This window comes from Melopsittacus undulatus, chromosome 7 (assembly GCF_012275295.1).
Source record: "Melopsittacus undulatus isolate bMelUnd1 chromosome 7, bMelUnd1.mat.Z, whole genome shotgun sequence".
NCBI classification, from domain to species: Eukaryota; Metazoa; Chordata; class Aves; order Psittaciformes; family Psittaculidae; genus Melopsittacus; species Melopsittacus undulatus.
Window position 1 is genome coordinate 58,931,352 of NC_047533.1, and position 18,532 is coordinate 58,949,883.

The 18,532-nt window shown below is 39.6% G+C and overlaps 1 protein-coding gene across 5 annotated transcripts in view; it reads left to right on the top strand.

The window, feature by feature from the left end:
• Window positions 1-15,904, top strand: part of RASGEF1B (RasGEF domain family member 1B) — a 29,926-nt gene extending 14,022 nt beyond the window's left edge. For all 5 annotated transcript variants that reach the window (XM_034064947.1, XM_013128418.3, XM_031046830.2 and 2 more), the window contains 12 exons: window positions 576-698; window positions 1,408-1,545; window positions 4,781-4,993; window positions 5,092-5,166; window positions 6,071-6,166; window positions 6,736-6,838; window positions 7,569-7,648; window positions 8,945-9,040; window positions 11,245-11,340; window positions 12,565-12,688; window positions 13,325-13,397; window positions 14,545-15,904. In XM_034064947.1, the coding sequence (XP_033920838.1) occupies window positions 576-698; window positions 1,408-1,545; window positions 4,781-4,993; window positions 5,092-5,166; window positions 6,071-6,166; window positions 6,736-6,838; window positions 7,569-7,648; window positions 8,945-9,040; window positions 11,245-11,340; window positions 12,565-12,688; window positions 13,325-13,397; window positions 14,545-14,569 (1,242 nt within the window). In that variant the 3' untranslated portion in view covers window positions 14,570-15,904. The remainder of the gene's footprint in view (window positions 1-575; window positions 699-1,407; window positions 1,546-4,780; window positions 4,994-5,091; window positions 5,167-6,070; window positions 6,167-6,735; window positions 6,839-7,568; window positions 7,649-8,944; window positions 9,041-11,244; window positions 11,341-12,564; window positions 12,689-13,324; window positions 13,398-14,544) is intronic.
• The last annotated feature ends 2,628 nt before the right edge of the window (window positions 15,905-18,532 follow it).

The following is an 18,532-nucleotide window of genomic DNA, read 5'->3' on the forward strand; positions in this document are numbered from 1 at the left end:
TGTAGTAGAGATGGTATATGTGGCAAAATTGAGTTAGCTCAACAATCTGGTCAAGTGGCATGTTTTTCTGTTCTTTTTCTGAAGACTGTTTACTTTCACTAGCAATGTGGAAGCAGAGAAGATTTCTCTATTGGTATTCTAAGTAGGCTTGCAGCATGAATCTTAGTCCACTGTCAGGGTAGAAAGAGTTATGTAATTTGGCAATGGCTCTTGCAAAGCTTTACTCTAAAGCAAAAGAAGATGAGTTGGAATTTTATTCTGAGTAATTGCAGGTACTAAGCTTGTAATAAGGCTGTGTGCAATAGAGAGCTGAACCAGTGCTGCCCTGCCTTCTTTTGGTTAAATCTTGCATAACTTTGCTTAAGCATGAATTTATAATGCAGATGCCAGAGGAGTGACAAGTGTTAAATTAGGTGCTTGCTGCTATACTAATAATTCTTGGCACAGTCACATGCAGAGTTTTCTTCTGCACATCGTGAAGTATTAAGTACCAATTTGTCAGGAGCACATTTTGAGAAAGCATAAAACTGGTGGTAATTTATCCCTTTTGTTTGCTTCCTTCCTCTTGTTTTCAGAGGACATACATCTTCACCTTCCTTCTTAGTTCACGCCTGTTCATGCATCCGTATGAGCTCATGGCCAAAGTCTGCCATCTGTGCATTGAGCAGCAGAGACTAAGTGAGCCTGCGCTGGACAAGGTAAGACCCCCACTCTCAGGGACTCCTATTAGTTCCACTCAAATGTCTCTACTCTGCCTACAGCAAAATGTTCTTACTCAAGAGAGTCCTCAGTAGGATTAAACCTGATAGAGCAACTAGAATTTGACCTTTTATTCACTGATAATTACACTCTTACCACAATCTTTTGTGGAGTGGCTTAGATTGCTGGTCCCTTTGCTGGAGAATGCATGGGGGATTTTGTGTGTCATGTCTAGAGTTGATAGGGGACAGGATGTGGACACTTGGATAGAACGTCTCCCCCAGTAGAAAATATCACAAATTAAATAAAGATACTTGAATAATTCCACTGCTTTCTTGCTATAAGGTTACAGTGTGTGAACAGCAGAACTGGAGCTTATCACTCTCATTGTTGATGGTTAGCCATAAGTTATGGAAACACTAATAAACATCTTGTACTGAGATGTTCCTGATCATGAGGAAAAAAATTCCACCTACCTGGGGCCTGATTTCCAGGTCAGTTAAGCCAATGATTGTCTCTTCAGTGGCTTCAATAGGTATTTGCTCTGGCCTATAATACAATGCTGAATTAAACTTTAAAATTAACTGACCTTCATAGCCATATGCTCCACATTATCTTACATAAGGGAATTTTATTTCCTTTGGGTTAGATACATTCTGTATTTTATTGCTATTACATGTAACATTTCTCCTTACTCTTTCCAAATAGAACCAGATACAAAAAATTGCACCCAAAATCCTACAGTTGTTGACTGAATGGACAGAGACATTTCCTTACGATTTCCGAGATGAAAGAATGATGAGGAACTTAAAGGAGTTGACACAAAGAATAGCCAGCGGTGATGAGGTAAGTTGTCTGTGCACAAAGCTATTGTATAAAAAGGCATTCCTTTAATGCTTTGATATTGCAGGTTTGTTGTTAATAACATGATATGGGTCTGGGTGGTTAAGCGAACATATTATGAAGGTGCTGGTAGGCAAAAGTTCTGTGCAGTACCTAAGCTTAGGAAGAAACCGCACAGAATCGGCAGATCCTTTTCAAAGTACAGGCAAGGTTTGCTCTATCCCTAAACCCATATTATAAATTCATACTGTGCAGAAAGTTGCAAATTGGTGGGCATTAGTATTTTTCATTTTAGTGATTCTGTTTGGAAGAAGCTAGGTAAAACACTGGGAAGCCTTGCATATCTGAGAAACCCCTACCCGTGTTGACAGTTCTTCAGTTTGTGTGAGTAAGGTGTGCTGGAATCAGACCTTTGACCTGTAGGTTAATGGAAGAGTTACTGCAGGTTTGACAAAAAAGTTTCTGTAAGAAAACTTTACCAGGAAGAATTGTCTTGAGCTTAAAGCATCAAATATGGTCTCAGAGGAGCCTGTCATATTTCTGCCTCTGGACAGAGCACACAAGGAAATTGCTTGACCTTTTTCAAAGTCCCAGTTCTCAGATGGAAGTAAAGTTTCACAGAGGTATTGTGAAGTATTTTGATGCTTAACTAATGCTTGTCTTGTAAGTACTGAAACAGACTCAGTCGAAAGTCAAGGCTTACATTCACTTAGTGGAAAGGCAGTTAACAGGGTTTCAATAAACAGATCGTGTGTAGCTGGCATAATACTAAGATTACAAAAGACATTGGAATGGTATTTGGAAGAACTATAAATGCAAAGAGCAATTGCTAGATGGCATCGTGTTTCTAGGGTTCCTCGGGGGCTGGTGTTCCTTATGTAAGCTTTTGAATAATTATATGGATGAGGCAGCAGACGTCATGTTAGCAAGCATGTAGATGAGCTTTACTGGGAGGAGTTGTAAGTGCTGCCAAAGGCCTGGAAAGATCTTGAGAGACCGTAAACAAGGATTGAAGAGAACCAACCTAAACTGAATTTGGAAGCTGAAATATATTGATGTTGTGAAAATGGGGAGGGACAAGAGAAGGTCAGACAAGACACTGAGATGCTAAACGAAATACAAATTAAGAAAACAGATACCAAATTTGATGGGCAAGCTTAGAGTTGCTGCAAGATAGCTACAGGGGGCTTTGGACTGTAGAGAGGCAATAAGTTTGCCTTCACTGGGGAGGTGACAGGAGGCATCTTTCCCTCTGCAGTGCTCCTGCACTGTTGCTTTATTTCTGTGTACTCTTAATAGGAGGGTATGGAGCTGAAGTTCTGTTCAAGGAAAAGTAGTAAGATGGAGGACTCGCACCCACTTGAAAAATACCCACTAGCACAAAAAGAGAAGAGCGAGCTGTACAGCCTGGGGGAAGTTGAGCTGGTGAATGCAAGACTGAACAACAGGAAAGGGTTTTCTACAGTGAAACTTCTGGCAATACAGACAGTTTAAACGGTGAAATAATCTATTAAGGGCAGATGTATAAACTGCTAGAAAATGAGTGCTAGGGAGCAATATTACTCTGGCAATGAGCTAAAGATCTCCAGCTCTAGCTTTGAGGGTTTTTGACTGAGATTTCCTTCAGAAAGACAAAGGGAAAGCAAGCACTGCAGTAAATTGCCTTGCGTTATTGTCAAGTGCTTGGAACAGTAAATGGCAACTTCCTTGACCTTACATTTCTACAGATTGCTTGGATTTGTGTGAGTCATTACCTTGAAGGATATGAAAGAAGCAGTGTTTCCTATTCACTACAGCTTTTCTACTTGTAGCATCTTATTCTCCTTCCTGAATTATTGTGCTCCAATACTGTTAAGAGCTATTAGTAAGAGTCAAACAAAAACCATTCACCATGCTAACATATTGCTCCATCAAAACAAAAAAAAGTCTTGGAAAAACCTTGGTGCGTTTATTTTCTCCTCTCTTCTTCCTCAGTTTAATTCTATTCCTCTAACCTTTTCCCTCTCTGTGTCCTGAGAGGTCTTCATGCTCATGGGATATTTCTAGATTGTTCTGGTCCTTTTTACCACTTACCTGACCTTTGTTTCAAGGTATATCTTTTGAAACCTTTCCCATCAGCCATTGCCTCCCATTAAACATTTATCAGTGGCTTTTTCAGTGAAACACTTGATGAGTGTATGCAGTCAGACCAAATCCATGTCCTGTGTCTGATGTTTTTTTTATATGCAGCTCAACAATACACTGACCCCTTGGTTTTGGGTTTTTTTTTTTTATCTTACCATATCATATAGTGAGATTGACTGTGGAAACTCATTTGATATTCCATTACCTAGCAGGTAGCAGTGGTACTTGCAGTCACTATCACAGGCCAGAAACAAAGCATCCCGTCCCTTTGTCCTGTGTTGTCCACTCTTTAAGGGTTTTTAAATATAAATAAATAGCAGCATTGTCAGTGTGAATATAGAATCAAAAATGAGACTGTGGCACAATAAGTGGAAATGGTAAATCTAATTTAGAGGAAGACAATATACTTAGGCTGACTGGTAGCCATACTACAATTAAATTAATATCTAATTGATATAAGACATATTCTGTAACTATGTGTTGTTACATCTGTATATATATGATACTAAAATATTGCATGAGATTAATGGTCCATCAGCAAATACCTGTTATGGGTACAAAGTACTGTACATACTCATTCTTGCAGAGGACGCCTCGAGGTCACTGCCTCTTTGCTCTGGAGGAGACTGAACCTCAAAAGAGAAGAGGTATATTGGTTTTGTGGGCTCAGTTACATCTAGAGGTGTGAGAAGGAGCTGGCATTTCCTTCTGCCTTTGTGCCAAGAGGGTTTTACCTCATCACTGGACAGAGGAATGTTTGTTATGTTCAATTGCTGTTAGATCAGATGCAGGCTAATTACCCTGATTTCTTGCTCTGGTCTGGAGGGTATCTGTGCCAGTTTGCCTGTTATCTAGGGTTTTCCAGCTAAAGAAGCAGATTGACCAGAATTAGGTGGTTCAGCTTTATATCTTCACCCTTTGTCTCCCTAATTTTGTTGTCAGTTCTAGATTTGCATGAACCGCAGATTTAGGAAAGGTTTATTTTTTTGTGTTGATCACAGATTAAGCTGATAACAAATCAGCATCAATCTGTTGTGTTGATTAATAATGTGATAATTTAATACTGTCTTCTCACATTTTAAAAATGTATCCCAATTTTTTCGTGTTGTGACAGATGTATCGGAAGAATGTACAGCAGCTCCTCCAGAACCTGATTCGGAAGCTTGCCACTGTTAGCCAGTATGAGGAAGTACTTGCAAAAATTAATGCTACATCCACAGATCGTCTCATGGTTATAAAGACCAAGCCCCAGTCCATTGAGAGGGACATAATCACAGTCTGCAATGATCCCTATGTGTTGGCTCAGCAGCTGACACACATAGAGCTTGTGAGTTGTTATACTTCAACTATGATTTCATCCTTCCCCTCTTTTTGAAATGCACCTTCACATAGGATATGACTCGGCTGCTTGTGTGCTTTATTTAGGAGAGACTCAATTATATTGGGCCAGAAGAATTCGTCCAGGCGTTTGTGCAAAAGGATCCTTTGGATAATGACAAGGTAAGTGGAGTAGATCTAAAGCAACTCTGAAATGTGGTGTTTAACATCCTTGAGCTCAGGCGTCTCATGAGCTGGAAGTAAGGTCTAGCAATAAACAAGGACCAGCAAAAACAAGCTTTATAGTGAAAAATACTTTAGTATTCCTCTTAAAAATTTTGAGCTTCAGAACTCAGCCAAAAATTTGATTTAAATTAACATATTTTCTGGTTTGTTTCTGATTGAAGCTAAGGGAGAGCTTAATCCTGTGAAGGTGTAGGTCACCTATGTGGCCTACAGCTGGAAGAAGGTGACTTTAGCTTTGGTTTTTGCATTATGCATTTTCAACAAGCATTTTTCCTTTTACTAAACTGAACTCTTTGCAGCAAACTGGCAAGTGGGCAATTTGCAGGTAGAGCACACGTTACAAAAAGGGAGCAGTGAGCCAGTCAAAATGGTAGAGCTAATCTCCCAAAGTTAGGATGCACTAAATTAATTTGGCATCAACAACTGAACATTAATGGGCCAGTGGAGTGGGCTGGCCTGTTTTCCTTCTGCACTTGCAGAGGGTATACTGTTATCTCTGTAACAGATTGAGGATTGAAACAGTGCTCATAATCAAGGAAGCTTTACGCAGATACTTAGCTTTGTTTGCATAAGTCTATCCTAAATCCTTAAAGCATCGTAGAGGGACTTGCAGCAGGTGATGGATTCACATGTCTGATAATGCCTTACTGAGCCAACAGCTCAGGAAGAAGTTCTGCTGTCATTGCTAATTTCTCTATAAGCTTTTTTGTTACTTTGGGTAATTGAGTTATTCCTGCTTACTTGACAGTGTCTGGGGATGGCATGGCAGAAAGCCAAAAGGTCTCTCTCAGCGAAAAGATGAAGATTACATTAAAAGTTGCTATTTTTCTTCTGTCTGCAGAGCTGCTATGGAGATCGAAAGAAGACCCGGAATCTGGAAGCCTATGTGGAATGGTTTAACAGGCTCAGTTACTTGGTTGCAACAGAAATATGTATGGTGAGCAAAGACTTTTTTCTGCTAAAAGGTTTTGTTTAGTCTAGTTGTCTAAAATGGTGAAGCCTTTTCAGATTTAGGGTCCCTTCAGTGTGCTTTGACTTCATTCTCTCAGCTCTGTACTTTTCCATGTGTAGATGGAAGTAAATTCCATGTTTTCAACATCATGCTAGTGCCTTAGCCTTGTTCAGGTGACAGTTATTCTGGGTTAGCCCTTCTTATCACAGGAATCCATCTTGCCTGCCCCTCTCTCCTATGAATGCCTCTTGTGAATAGAGGCATCTTTTCTGTCCATCTTTTCTCTCCTCTGTGCTGACCCCCTTCTCTGCTCTACTGTTCTTCATATCCTTCTTTCTAGAACCTCTTTACCTGTTGTCCTTGCTTTCTACCCGCCCACTGCAAGGTTGTCCTTGCATCCTGAGGGCTCTTGAAAACAATAGTGTGGCTTCCTCTGCATGTAAAGCACAGTATGAAGTTCATAGAAGGTTGTGGTACGTGTGGAAAAGACTTTCACACAGGGTTGCTGTTTCTTTTGGGGAACACTTGTAACACTTCAATGGCATCTCTTGCAGCCTGTGAAGAAGAAGCACAGAGCAAGAGTGATAGAATATTTCATTGATGTGGCACGGGAATGCTTTAACATTGGCAACTTTAACTCCTTAATGGCTATTATTTGTAAGTATGTGTTCTCAGACACTCTGTCTCTGAATCCAGATAAAGGAAGAGCAGTGCTTCGTACAAGTCTGCAGCTTAGTACACTCAAAAGTGTGAAGTTGGGAGGGGAAGTGGTGAGGAACTGCTCAATGTTATTGTAGTGTTACATGCTTAGGAAGTAATTTACTGCTGTAGTGTAAATTACAGAAAAACAAAGTTTTCATTGTAATTGTTTAGAGATCTAAATCCCCACTTTTTGAAACTAGTGCTTAATTGAAACTCTTCCTTTAATATGAAGGTTTGATGTCTACTATTGTTTCTGTTAACACCATAAATTTCCTAGTGGTTTAAAGATTTCACACCTTTTCTATATCTGATAGAAAATATTTGGAATATTTTTTAATTAGAAATGTGAAAACTTCATAGATATGTGTAGTTTTCAGATAAATATGTAAGAGACAGTGTTGAGAGAACTCCCTTGCACTGTTCTACAGTATATTAATGTTTTAGCAAAACCACATTAAATAATGCCATAGCAGTTTCATTTTGTAAGAGATGTTGATTTTGCTTCCTAAGTTGCTTTTAACATTTGAATTTAATTAAAACAATAAGTGTGATTTCTGGGTATATTTTCTTTTGAAAATATTTGTTATTGTTAAAAGCTCCTTTACTTTAGAAATACTTACTAGCATTACCTACTGAAAGATTTCTTTTTCTAAATACTACAACAAGTTCTCTCTCTTGTATCAAGCTGGCATGAACATGAGTCCTGTGTCTCGGTTAAAGAAAACTTGGGCAAAAGTGAAGACAGCTAAATTTGATATTCTTGAGGTATGTTTGGACACTATTTGGACATGGGGCTATTAATAGCATTTCACTTCTAACTGCTCTAAAATGCAAGTTTAGCTTCATTATAACATGTTTAACTTAGTATATTTGTGCTCTTAATGGAAATTTTAGAAGGTGAAATAAGAAATGTTCAGTTGACTTAATTGGGAATAAGGAAATTGAAGTAATGTATTTTTAACTCCCAAACCCACCTTCTAAGAATTATTTAGGTGAAAAAAAAAAGTATGTAACGTCTTAAAAGGAGACGTATTTGAGAGGGATGGTGTAGATTGACCTAATGCAGTCCTGCCTCTGGAAATCAAGTTGAGCTGTAAGGTGGCTGCCTTGCTCTTTCAGAGAAATTTGCCTTGAAGTAATTGATTGCTGGTTACCTTCATGTAGTAGAGACCTTTGTCAAAGATCATGTAGGTGCAGCAGCGTATGAGTTTGTGAGTTGCCCAGCAGATTATCTGCCAATTAGTTAATTATCCTGCTGTAAATTACAATCAGTTAATTCAGGTTATTTATTAGGAAGTTAGAGAAAATGTAGCATTTTGTACTTGACACACACATGAAATGTTTATTAATATCGTCAGAAGATTTGACTTGTGTTGTGAGATCAGATTAAAACAGGATGGCTATAGCCACCTCATGCTTCCTTCCTCCACCCTTGGATGGGAAATAGCCTTCCTTGTGTATCAAGTGTGGCTGTGCAGCTCAGGAAGTTGCTCGTAAGATTACAGCCCTATTTCATTCGACCTTATTATGCAGGCTGGATTTTGCTGGTTAAGGATGTGCTTTGTGAGCCATGCAATCATCCTAGTCATTCAGGTGCAGGAGTCAGACTGGGAGCAATGAAGTGGGGGCACTGACATCTTTGTGTGTCTGATCTTACTTTGCCGTTGCAACTGAATCAGCTCTGAGAACCCTGCATCGTAGGAAGAGCTGAATATTAGTGCCAAGACCCACTGTTGTCTTAGTTTAATGATTCTGACTTTTGAATTAAAGCTGTGTTAGTTACCTCCTTCATGGAGAGAGAAAGAAGGTCCGTGAAGCCTGCCTTTGCTTTCCTGCCCCTGACTTCTATTGTCTCCCCCCTTGTGCTGAGTGAACGTTTTTGAAAGCAGTGTTTTCTTCTGGTAGAGTGAACAGTTAAAACGATACTGCAGCCCTCTAGAAAGCTGCATTAGTGCTGCTGTTCACCAGACTTCTTGCTTTTTAAAACAGTTGCTCAAGTGAAAAAGAACTATGTGTGGTGGTGACACTGGCTCATTATTTACATTTTTTCATGGCTTGTAGCATCAGATGGACCCTTCTAGCAATTTTTACAATTACCGAACCGCTCTGCGTGGAGCCACTCAAAGGTCCTTGACAGCTCACAGCAGCAGAGAGAAGGTATGCTTGCAAATGGCTTGGCAGTGGGTGAAGATGAAATGTGCCTGTTAAGTTTCATGATTAGCTTTTGTCTTAGGATTCTGGTTCTCAGCAACTCTACCCCTGGTAGGCTTTAAAAAAGAATAAAACCCCTAAAAACAGAGTACCCCTTTATGGGGAGTGTCTAAATATTACCTCTAAGCTACCAAGAAAGTAAATTGGAGTATTTGAGGAAACTGGTGGCTCAATGAAAATTACCATCTTAGGGCTGCCAGTTTGGTTTGGTGCTGACTGAAAGCAGCAAACATTAAGTGATCATTTGGATTATTTAAATATAATAAGTACATTGCCTCAGGTCATCTTTTTTGACAGAGAACTCTATCTCACAGACCAGTAATAGAGATGGAAAGGCCAAGGACTGAAATGAGGTTCCTAGTCATTTGTTCTTATTACTGTTACTTGTGCTCAGTCTATGGTTTAGGGTGGGAAAGCTTTAAAATTTACTCAGAAAAGGTATTCAAAAATTCAAATCTAGTCTGAGTTTCTGTCTAGATTCTGTGGGGTCCCCTTCTTGTGTACAGATTTTAGATGAGCTTTAAATATACTCTGGAGGTTTTTAGTGGAAATAGATTAATTGGGTGTTTGTGTAATACAGTGGGTTGATTTCCACCTTCCAGACTTAAGAGTGGCAGTGAATTAAGCCATTTGACTTACTATGCCATATTTGACTTGTGTTGTGAGATCAGATTAAAACAGGATGGCTATAGCCACCTCATGCTTCCTTCCTCCACCCTTGGATGGGAAATAGACTTCCTTGTATCAAGTGTGGCTGTGCAGCTCAGGAAGTTGCTCGTAAGATTACAGCCCTATATAGGTGGCATCTTTCTTTACTCTTTAAAATAAATTAGTTTGTGAGAAATAAACTGGATTTGGTCACACATTAATGCAGAATCTTAGTTGTAGTTCTTGTTCTCTTGGAAAGGAGCCAAATAGCTTCCTACATGCTCCCCACTTATAAGCAGTTGCTCATCAATTGCTTATAGTAATATTAGAACTTCATTCTGTGTTTAATAAATCTGATCTTGATGCTCATAAAATAAACTACCAGGCAGGATGAAGCAAATCCATGTGTAACCTGATTATCTATATTGTTGTTATACCTGTGTATATAAATACACATAGATAAATAGATAAATTTATGTTTCTATAAATACCCATAAGTAAAAACAGGGTGGGTTTTTTTCTTTGTCCCAGGGATCTGTTCACATATCATTCAAACTAACAGAAGTTTAAATGTAAGATGTTTACTTCTATTCATATAAAAGTGAGTTTTATATTTCAAAGAAAAGAACTTAGAGATACTGAAATAGTGCAGGAAAGTCTCCCATGGAAACAGTAATATTTGTTTTATCCCCAGCTGCAACAAGGACATGCGGCTGTGAAAATTCTTGGAGGATGCAAATGGTAATACAGTCATTTTAAGAATGTAAGAATGTTCCAGCATTCTCCAAAGAAAAATACTTCTGATTTGTTCAGTTGGCAGGAAATGTTGCTTTGTTTTGAGCCACTCGCTGCCAAGGTTCAATCTCTTGCATGAGCTGAGGGAACTGAAGCTCTAAAGCCATTTGTGCTGCTAGCCCCAAATTTTCCATGCTGTGCTTTAATGTGCAACTCCCCTCATTTACCAAGCAAGTTCCTTTCAAGAGGGAGAGCTTCATTAAGATACACCCTGCAGAAATTACATGCAAGAAGTGTGCGTGTCTAAGCTATTATATTTTGGAATCTGGAAGGAGAATGAGAAAGTGAAAACAAGAGGGACACAACATAGAAATGAAATGTTAAGCATATGGTTGTTCTAAACAAGCCTCATAGCCACATTTGACAAGCAGTGGACTGCCAATAGGTACTTTAATTGTGACCCTGAGGGAGTTACATGCCAGGAAGACTTCAAGGTAATGGAAGCAGTTTGGCACAAAGGTGATAATGAAACTATAGGGATTAGCTTGCCATCCAAGGGAGGACTTCCTTTATAGAGAAACATCATGTATTTTAAACTGTGGTGAATGCAAAATTTCTCTGTAGTGAAAGAGAGAGAGATCACGGAAATCTTAGTCCTCTGCTATTTTGCTTACCTTTTGTACCACCTGTCTTCCTTTTATTTTTCTCTGTAGAGCATTATGTTTTGGTTCAGGACCAGACTGAGAATAATGTTGTTCTTTCCTTAGATTGTAATACCTTTCTTCAGCCTCTTGATCAAAGATATTTACTTCCTCAATGAGGGCTGTGCCAATCGTCTTCCAAATGGTCATATCAATTTTGAAGTAAGTAGAGCACTAAGTGGGGTGTTGATACAGGGTTAGACCTTTTAACAGAAAACTGAAGCAGATCATGGTTTAGCTTCCTCTGGATTCTGGGAGAGCAAAATTAGACTGGAATTTGAGGGTATCTGTTACTTCACACAGGAGCTGGGAAGCAGTCAGGAAAGAACAGTCTTATTGAGAATGGAATGTTTATAGAAACCCTTTCGATATGCACGTTTTTAATGTGTGGAAATAGGTCCGAACTTTTTCCCAGTGCTCAAATTCATCTAAAAATTTAAACTCACAGGTGTATTATGCTTAATAACAGTCATTCAAATCAGTGTTTTAGAACTTCTGTTTTAATTCCAAGTATAAAAGGTGGGTTCATTGTTTGTTAGGATACATATTGTAGTATTTTTACATGTAAGTCACAGATTATCTCTGAAGAAATGTGATTAGAGCAGCAGTGAAGACGTTTTGAGTCCCTTGTATTGCAGCAATTCTTGTGCCTCTTGTTTCATGCTTGTTATCTGACTCTGTGCATTACCCAGTGATTTTATTTTCTGATGCTTTCAGATTTCAAGAAGCCTGGGTCACTTGCACAAAATTACAGTACATTCCACTTGTAGTCATTGACCTGAATTAGCCTGGTTCTAAAGTTAGACTATGTGATGATCTGAAATGTCATTTTATTCAAGGAATCCGTGTGCACTTGAGGCATGTTAAGCTTTAATTGAAAGAGTTTATCAATCAGTGACATCAACACCCTACATGGGGTATGTTTATTTTTGGCATAGATTTCCAGCAAGAAAATCAAGCATTTCAGATTAACTAACGAAAATGGAACATCTGCATTTCAAATTATCAGTATTAAAACATTTCAAAAATTACTTAAAATTTCACTGTGAAACAGACAAGCATGACCATAATCAAAGTGAAAAGTTAGGCATAAGGAGCATTAGCAGATCCTTGAAAAGAAAAATGAATGCAAATCATGGTCTACTATTTACATTCACAAGTAACAATTTTACTGGGGTGGAGGAGTGGAAAGTCATCCCAGTTTGAAACAGAAATGCAGAAGATAGACACTGAGTTGTTGAGTCAGATCCCATTCAAAAGCTGGGTAGAATCCAAGCCTTGGACTTGAAAGCAAGCTCTGCCTGTCTTTCAAAAAAAGAAATGTTCAAGGTGAACAGTACTGTTCAGTATATAGCACCTCTTCTGTTTTCTCTTCTATCCTGACAGAAATTTTGGGAACTGGCAAAACAAGTCAGTGAATTCATGACATGGAAGCAAGTGGAGTGTCCCTTTGAAAGGGATCGGAAGATTCTGCAGTACTTGCTCACTGTCCCTGTCTTCAGTGATGATGGTAAGTCACTCCGGACTTCCTGCGTATCTTGTGTCACTGGCACTGCTTAGTCTCTCTCCATGTTGTTTTTTCCTCACAGTAAAAAAAACTCTGTCCTGAGACATCTCTGGTAAGCAAAAAATGCTCCTTGCAAATGGGAGAGAAAACAAGGTTTTTCCTTCTACGTGCATGTTGTCTGGTAGAATTTACATTATCCTTTTCCCTGAAATGGAATGGAAAAAAAAAAGCATTTGTGATCCCTCTAAACATGATCTGAAATGTATTTATATGGACTTTCAGGATTCTTTACTAAGGGGTGCTGCTTGAGAAAGAAAACGGGGACTTCACTGGTTGCTTACAAAGCACCATGTCCCTAGGCTCAGTTTTTTCTTTTGACTGTTTTCTTCCACTCCTGTGCTTTTGAGTTTCTGATAGTTGGTTTTTACCCCTCAGGGTAGTCTTTGTTCTCATGCACTGTTTGTTAGTATTGTCTGGATGTAATTATAAGCAATGCTATACTTCCTAATGGATTCTGGAACCCTAATCTGAGGGATGGATAATATAGACCTGCTTCATTTAATTTCAGCCCACTTTCCAGGGAGAGCAGATTTTGAAATGTTAGTAGGCCTAACATATTGTATTTGCTTCTGATTGCAGCACTTTACTTGGCTTCCTACGAGAGCGAAAGTCCTGAGAATCACATTGAGAAGGACAGATGGAAGACACTAAGGTTTGTGTCAGAGGTTACTCACATAAATAAATAAAGAGAACGGGATACAGAGCAAGCATCAAACAGTTAAAACCAAATGCCATGCGACATGTTTCAACAGATGGGACACAGCATTGGTATAAATCCCCCCTCCAGTGTGGGACTTTTGGAAAAAAGAGAACAATCAGTCTTTATTTTAAACCCTCTCAAGCGTTCTCTCCCTTAGGGGATGGGAATGAGAATAAGTAATTTTCTATCTTAATTTCTTATGTTATTCAGTGCAGGAGAAAATACTTTTTAAACTTCAAAGAAATGTCTATTTCCTCACAAGAGCACTCTGGTTTCCAAGCAGACATTTCTGCAGCTATTGCATCCCTTTATGAACCCAGCCTTTCAGACAAGGATGAAATTTAAGCAAAGATTCTGGGGAAAATGCAATCATAAAACCAGGTAACAGTTTGGAGTCCAGGCTGGGAAAAACAAATTTAAGCAAATTTTTGGCTTCTCTTGTACTGCTGATTGAACATAGACTCATCTACTCTTTCATTTTACTACCTGTAGAAAAATGTATGAACCATTAGGGCAACGTTTTAGCTCATATTTTGATCAACTTTTTTTCGTGTCAGCAGAGAACACTAATGAGGTGCATAAACTGAGGCACAGCATTAAGCACATGGATGAATAGTCTGTGTTTTCACCCTTAAGCCATACCTCCACTGTAGTCTTAAAACTACTGATACCCCAAGAAACTGATCAGTGATCAGGTGTTCTTGTCACTGTCACAGGCAGCTGGAAATTTAACACTTAGAGGTATCCATGGATGTAACATCCAAATTTATCTGATCCACTGTGCAGCACTGTAGAGACACAGCTGTACACCACAACCCTCAGGATTCTCCTCAGGCTGTGTTTTTTCCTGGGATATCACAGGAGGGTGTAACAATTCCATCTGATTAATCTCAGTTACTCTGGGGAGAGGACAGAAAGGGGGAGTTACTCTCATCAGTGCACAGACTCACCACGTTACACATAGTGGCAAGATGGACAAAGACTCTGAACTTGAAAATCTGTGATAGCCCTTATTCAAGGCACTCTGAAGCTGTCTTGAGAAGATTTACATCATTCTAATGATTGTCTTTACTTATTTATATTTCCCTTTTCCTTTCAGGTCATCACTTCTGGGCAGAGTCTAGCGCACAAGATGGCCTGTTGCTTCTGCTGTTGCTGTATTATGTGGATTACCAAGGGGCATGGCTTGGTTTATTTTTCTGTACACCTGAGCAGGATTCAAAGTGATGAAGAATGTGCAGTCAGTTGCAATATTGTGTCAGCAAAGATGAAACAAGTTAACTCAAGAACAAACAGACAGCTTCTCACATCTGACAGAGGAGATAAAATCACAGCCCGCTTGGCTGTGATTCAGGCTTAAGTATTGATTGAGAACAGGGCTGACGGAATCCTTTGAATAGCTCAGATGCCGCCTATGAATCATTTCACACCTGGATGGAGTATTTTCCCCCTTTCTTTTTCTTCAGCTTGCTGCTACAAGGACTCTGAAGAGTTGATGGTAGATTATGGAGGAGGAAAAAATCACCATCCCTTCCAGTGAAACCCAAGTTTGCATTGAAGAACTTCAACTCCCAGTAAGCTAAATATAGCCACGAACTTTGCCTGATCAGGACTGCTAAAAAGGGGAAGGATTGGACACAGTAGATTGGCTGCTGGGGACAGTTTCTTCCCAGCACTGTAATGGTGGCTGTGTTTTTTCTCTTTTTCTGTTGTTTTGAGTTGGCTGCTGGTAGGCAAACTCATTATTATTATAAGTTATTTAAAAATATAAATAATAAAAATCAAGACTGGTAGAAAATATACCTGCTGCAAAATATAGTATGTAGCTTGGACTACTTTACAACTTCTAGTGAGGGGGTTCCTTTCTTTCAGTTGATTACAACTAACCACTACATGCTACAGACATTCTTATTTTTATTAGGTGGTTTTGTTACTCTAGTTTTCTGTACTTTACCTTCTTATATTAGGTTGAACAAGCTGACTTTTCTAGAATAGTTCTTGAGAAACTGGTGTACAAACTGTGTCGAAATAGGAAAGTATGTTTCTATTAAGTAATTTTTATAACTGCTTTTTTCGAAAGGGTAACAATGGAGAACACAATCCACTTTGACTGAAATAGCAAGATGCCAAAAAGAAAAAGATGAGGCTTCTTCTCAGATACAGCTGTGAACAAAACAGTCTCCCTGTGTGTTTGCTTTATGGATTATGTTTATGACTGTGAAGTAGTTCACTATGTTACACACCTAATGAGTTTGTGGTAGCCCCGAATACTTAGTCACTCTATTTATCCTAGGAAGAACCCAATAGGAAAAAAAGAAACTGTAGCTATAAATCACTGTGGACACAAAATCGCTAAGTGAAAGCACATACTTGGCAACAAAGGTATTTGCAATTATCCTGGCACTGTTATTTAAAAATTAAAAGAAATAAGAATAAATATATCTATTTGTTGCACTGCATCTCTTGAGTTTTCAGGTAAACCATTATTTATGTTCCGTCCATGCCTTTTCAGGCAAATATTTATTTCTGAATGCTGTAAGAACATGTTCTAGTAAGCCTTCATCAACAGAGATGCTGTCCTTAACTACAGCCTGTTTGCTGATACAAGGTGCTGGAAGTCACTGAGTTACATACTCCTTGAGTGCCAGGGCCTCAAGTCATGACAGTGGAGGAGGATTTCTCTCCTCCTATTCACAGAGTTAGGGTGAAGGAGAAAGAAGAGGCTAACTCTTTGAAAGGAGACTACTTCTGCGATTCACAGACTTGCCTCCCAACTTCCATCAGGTGAGGTCATTTCCATCTTCCCCTCTACATCCTGCCACCATTGTTGAGGCTTGCAGGAAGGACTTTGTGTAAAAAGCTGGGGAAAATGTGTATTCCTCTTCCACATCTTCCGGAATTAGGATACTATGATAATCAGGTACGTAAATGAGCTTCCATGATTTGGTATCCTAATTGTTAACCTATTTTTTACAGTTTTAGTTCTAGGGAAAGCCAGAGGCTTGAACAAAGAGTTAGCTTACCTGGAAAAATAACTTCTTTCCTACGCTACTTCACTGTAACTGACTACTAGCCTGATTTAGGGATGGATTTGTTATTTATGCAGTTGAAATGAAGCCTTTGTAAATAAAAGGAGAAATTGCAGCCTCCGTCCACAGTGTGGGCTCTGTGTGTTGTCTTGTGGGCCAGCTTCTTGCTGAGAAAAGGCAGCACATACCAGAGTAATTGGTATGGAGGAGGTGGCTGCTTGCCTGGCACAGAAGCTGGGCGCAGGTGCAGAGCCTGAACTGGTGCTTGCCCTAGCTAGCCCCAGGCAAGCCAGAGGCTGCTTCTGTGAGCATTAATGAACTTGATGTTTGATGTTGGAGCTATATGAGCCTCATTGTGCACTGTACCCTCTGCTCCATCATTTGGTGTAGTCACTGTACAGAGCTTTAATTTTGAACATCCTGAGCTACTGTCAGACTGTTGAACCACTGGCTTGGAAACAACCATTCAAACCTGTCTAGCAAATGGGAGAGAAAATGACTGAACTCTTCTATGAGCTCCTTTAGGAGCTTTGTGTTTCCTTTAGAAAACATCACAAACTCTCTGAAATGAGAAGTTACAAGAACTCATTAATTCCACAATCTCAGTGTTCAGTCATGACTGGAAATTCCAGCTCAGGGCTAACAGATGTTCAGTGCTTAATGGGGACAGAAGTGACATTGAAGTCTCCTGTATTAATGGCTTTAACATTACTTACTTTGTGGAACATTACTTTCTTCCTGTAGTGCAGACAAAACCTGCGGGTCTTATGGACCCATATACAGATGCCACTGCTCAAAATACGCTCAAGAGAGTCTAGATGTCCCTATCCTGTCCTTATCCAAACATTTACCTTTTCTGCTACTTGGATACAGCTTCACAGCAAACCATGAAAAGATTAGTCAGTTGCATGCAATTAAATGCAAGCCTATTTACAACTGTCATCTCTAAAAGAGCAAGCAAATCCCCACCTCCATGTGGGGATTTGGGGGGGTTGAGGCTTCCCAGACAGACTGTTCTTGACAGAGCCGAAACTGATATTTGATCTAGCACTAAAAAGAATTTATTTTTTTTTAATAATGTACAAGACGTTGTTCATTTCCCCAGTCTTCTGCAGAATTTTTCCTGCTGCTTTGGGTGGCTTTCCTTGTGCTAGTTGTGTGCAGCAGGACCCCTTGTGGGCTTTTTGCGGTATTTCTGCTTGACAAGAAATTCTTCAGTAGTGTCTGCTTTTTCACTCAGCTCCTCTCTACCTCCCATTGGTCATGCTGAGCAGATTTTTCCCACATAAAAGAAGAAGCTAATCCCTAGAGATGCACTCTGTCACAGCTGCACCTGTTCTGCTGCTGTCAGTTGGATCCACATAGCCTGCTTCTACCAAGCGACTGCATCCTAACCTGTGCCTTACGGTCATGGGCTCCCGTGTTATTGCTGTTTTTTAGCTTGAGAACAGGGCTGATAAGGATTTTCAAAGGAGCTAGTCTATTTACAGTATTACTGGATTTAAGTGTCTGTTAAGCTAACACATCACACTCAAAACTGATGAAGCTCAGTGAGTTTAGAAGCGAGAGTTTAGTGCCAGAAAGTGTATCATTTGATACCAACAGACATTTTGCCATTATTTCACTGTGCTGCATCAAGCTCTTCTGGAATATGTTTTACCTTTCTCCTTCATTAGAAAATTTTAGTTGTTGTTTAAGTACTGGAAGGCTGCTATAAGTTCTCCCCAGAGCCTTCTTTTCTCTGATCTGAATAAGCCCAGTTCTCTTAGCCTGTATTCATAGGAGAGGTGCTCCAGTCCTGATTATCTTCATGGTGCCCAGATCTGGACACAGTACTGTAGGTTGGGGTCTCACAGGAGTGGAGTAGAGGGGCAGGATCACCTCCTTCAACCTTCTGGTCACTCTTCTTTTGATGCAGCCCAGGATACGGTTGGCTTTCTGGGATGGAAGCGCACACTGCTGGGTCATGTGCATGGGTCACTGCTTCTCATCAGCCAACACCTCCAAGTCTTTCTCAGTGCTGCTCCCAATCCAGTCTCTGCCCAGCCTGTATTTGTC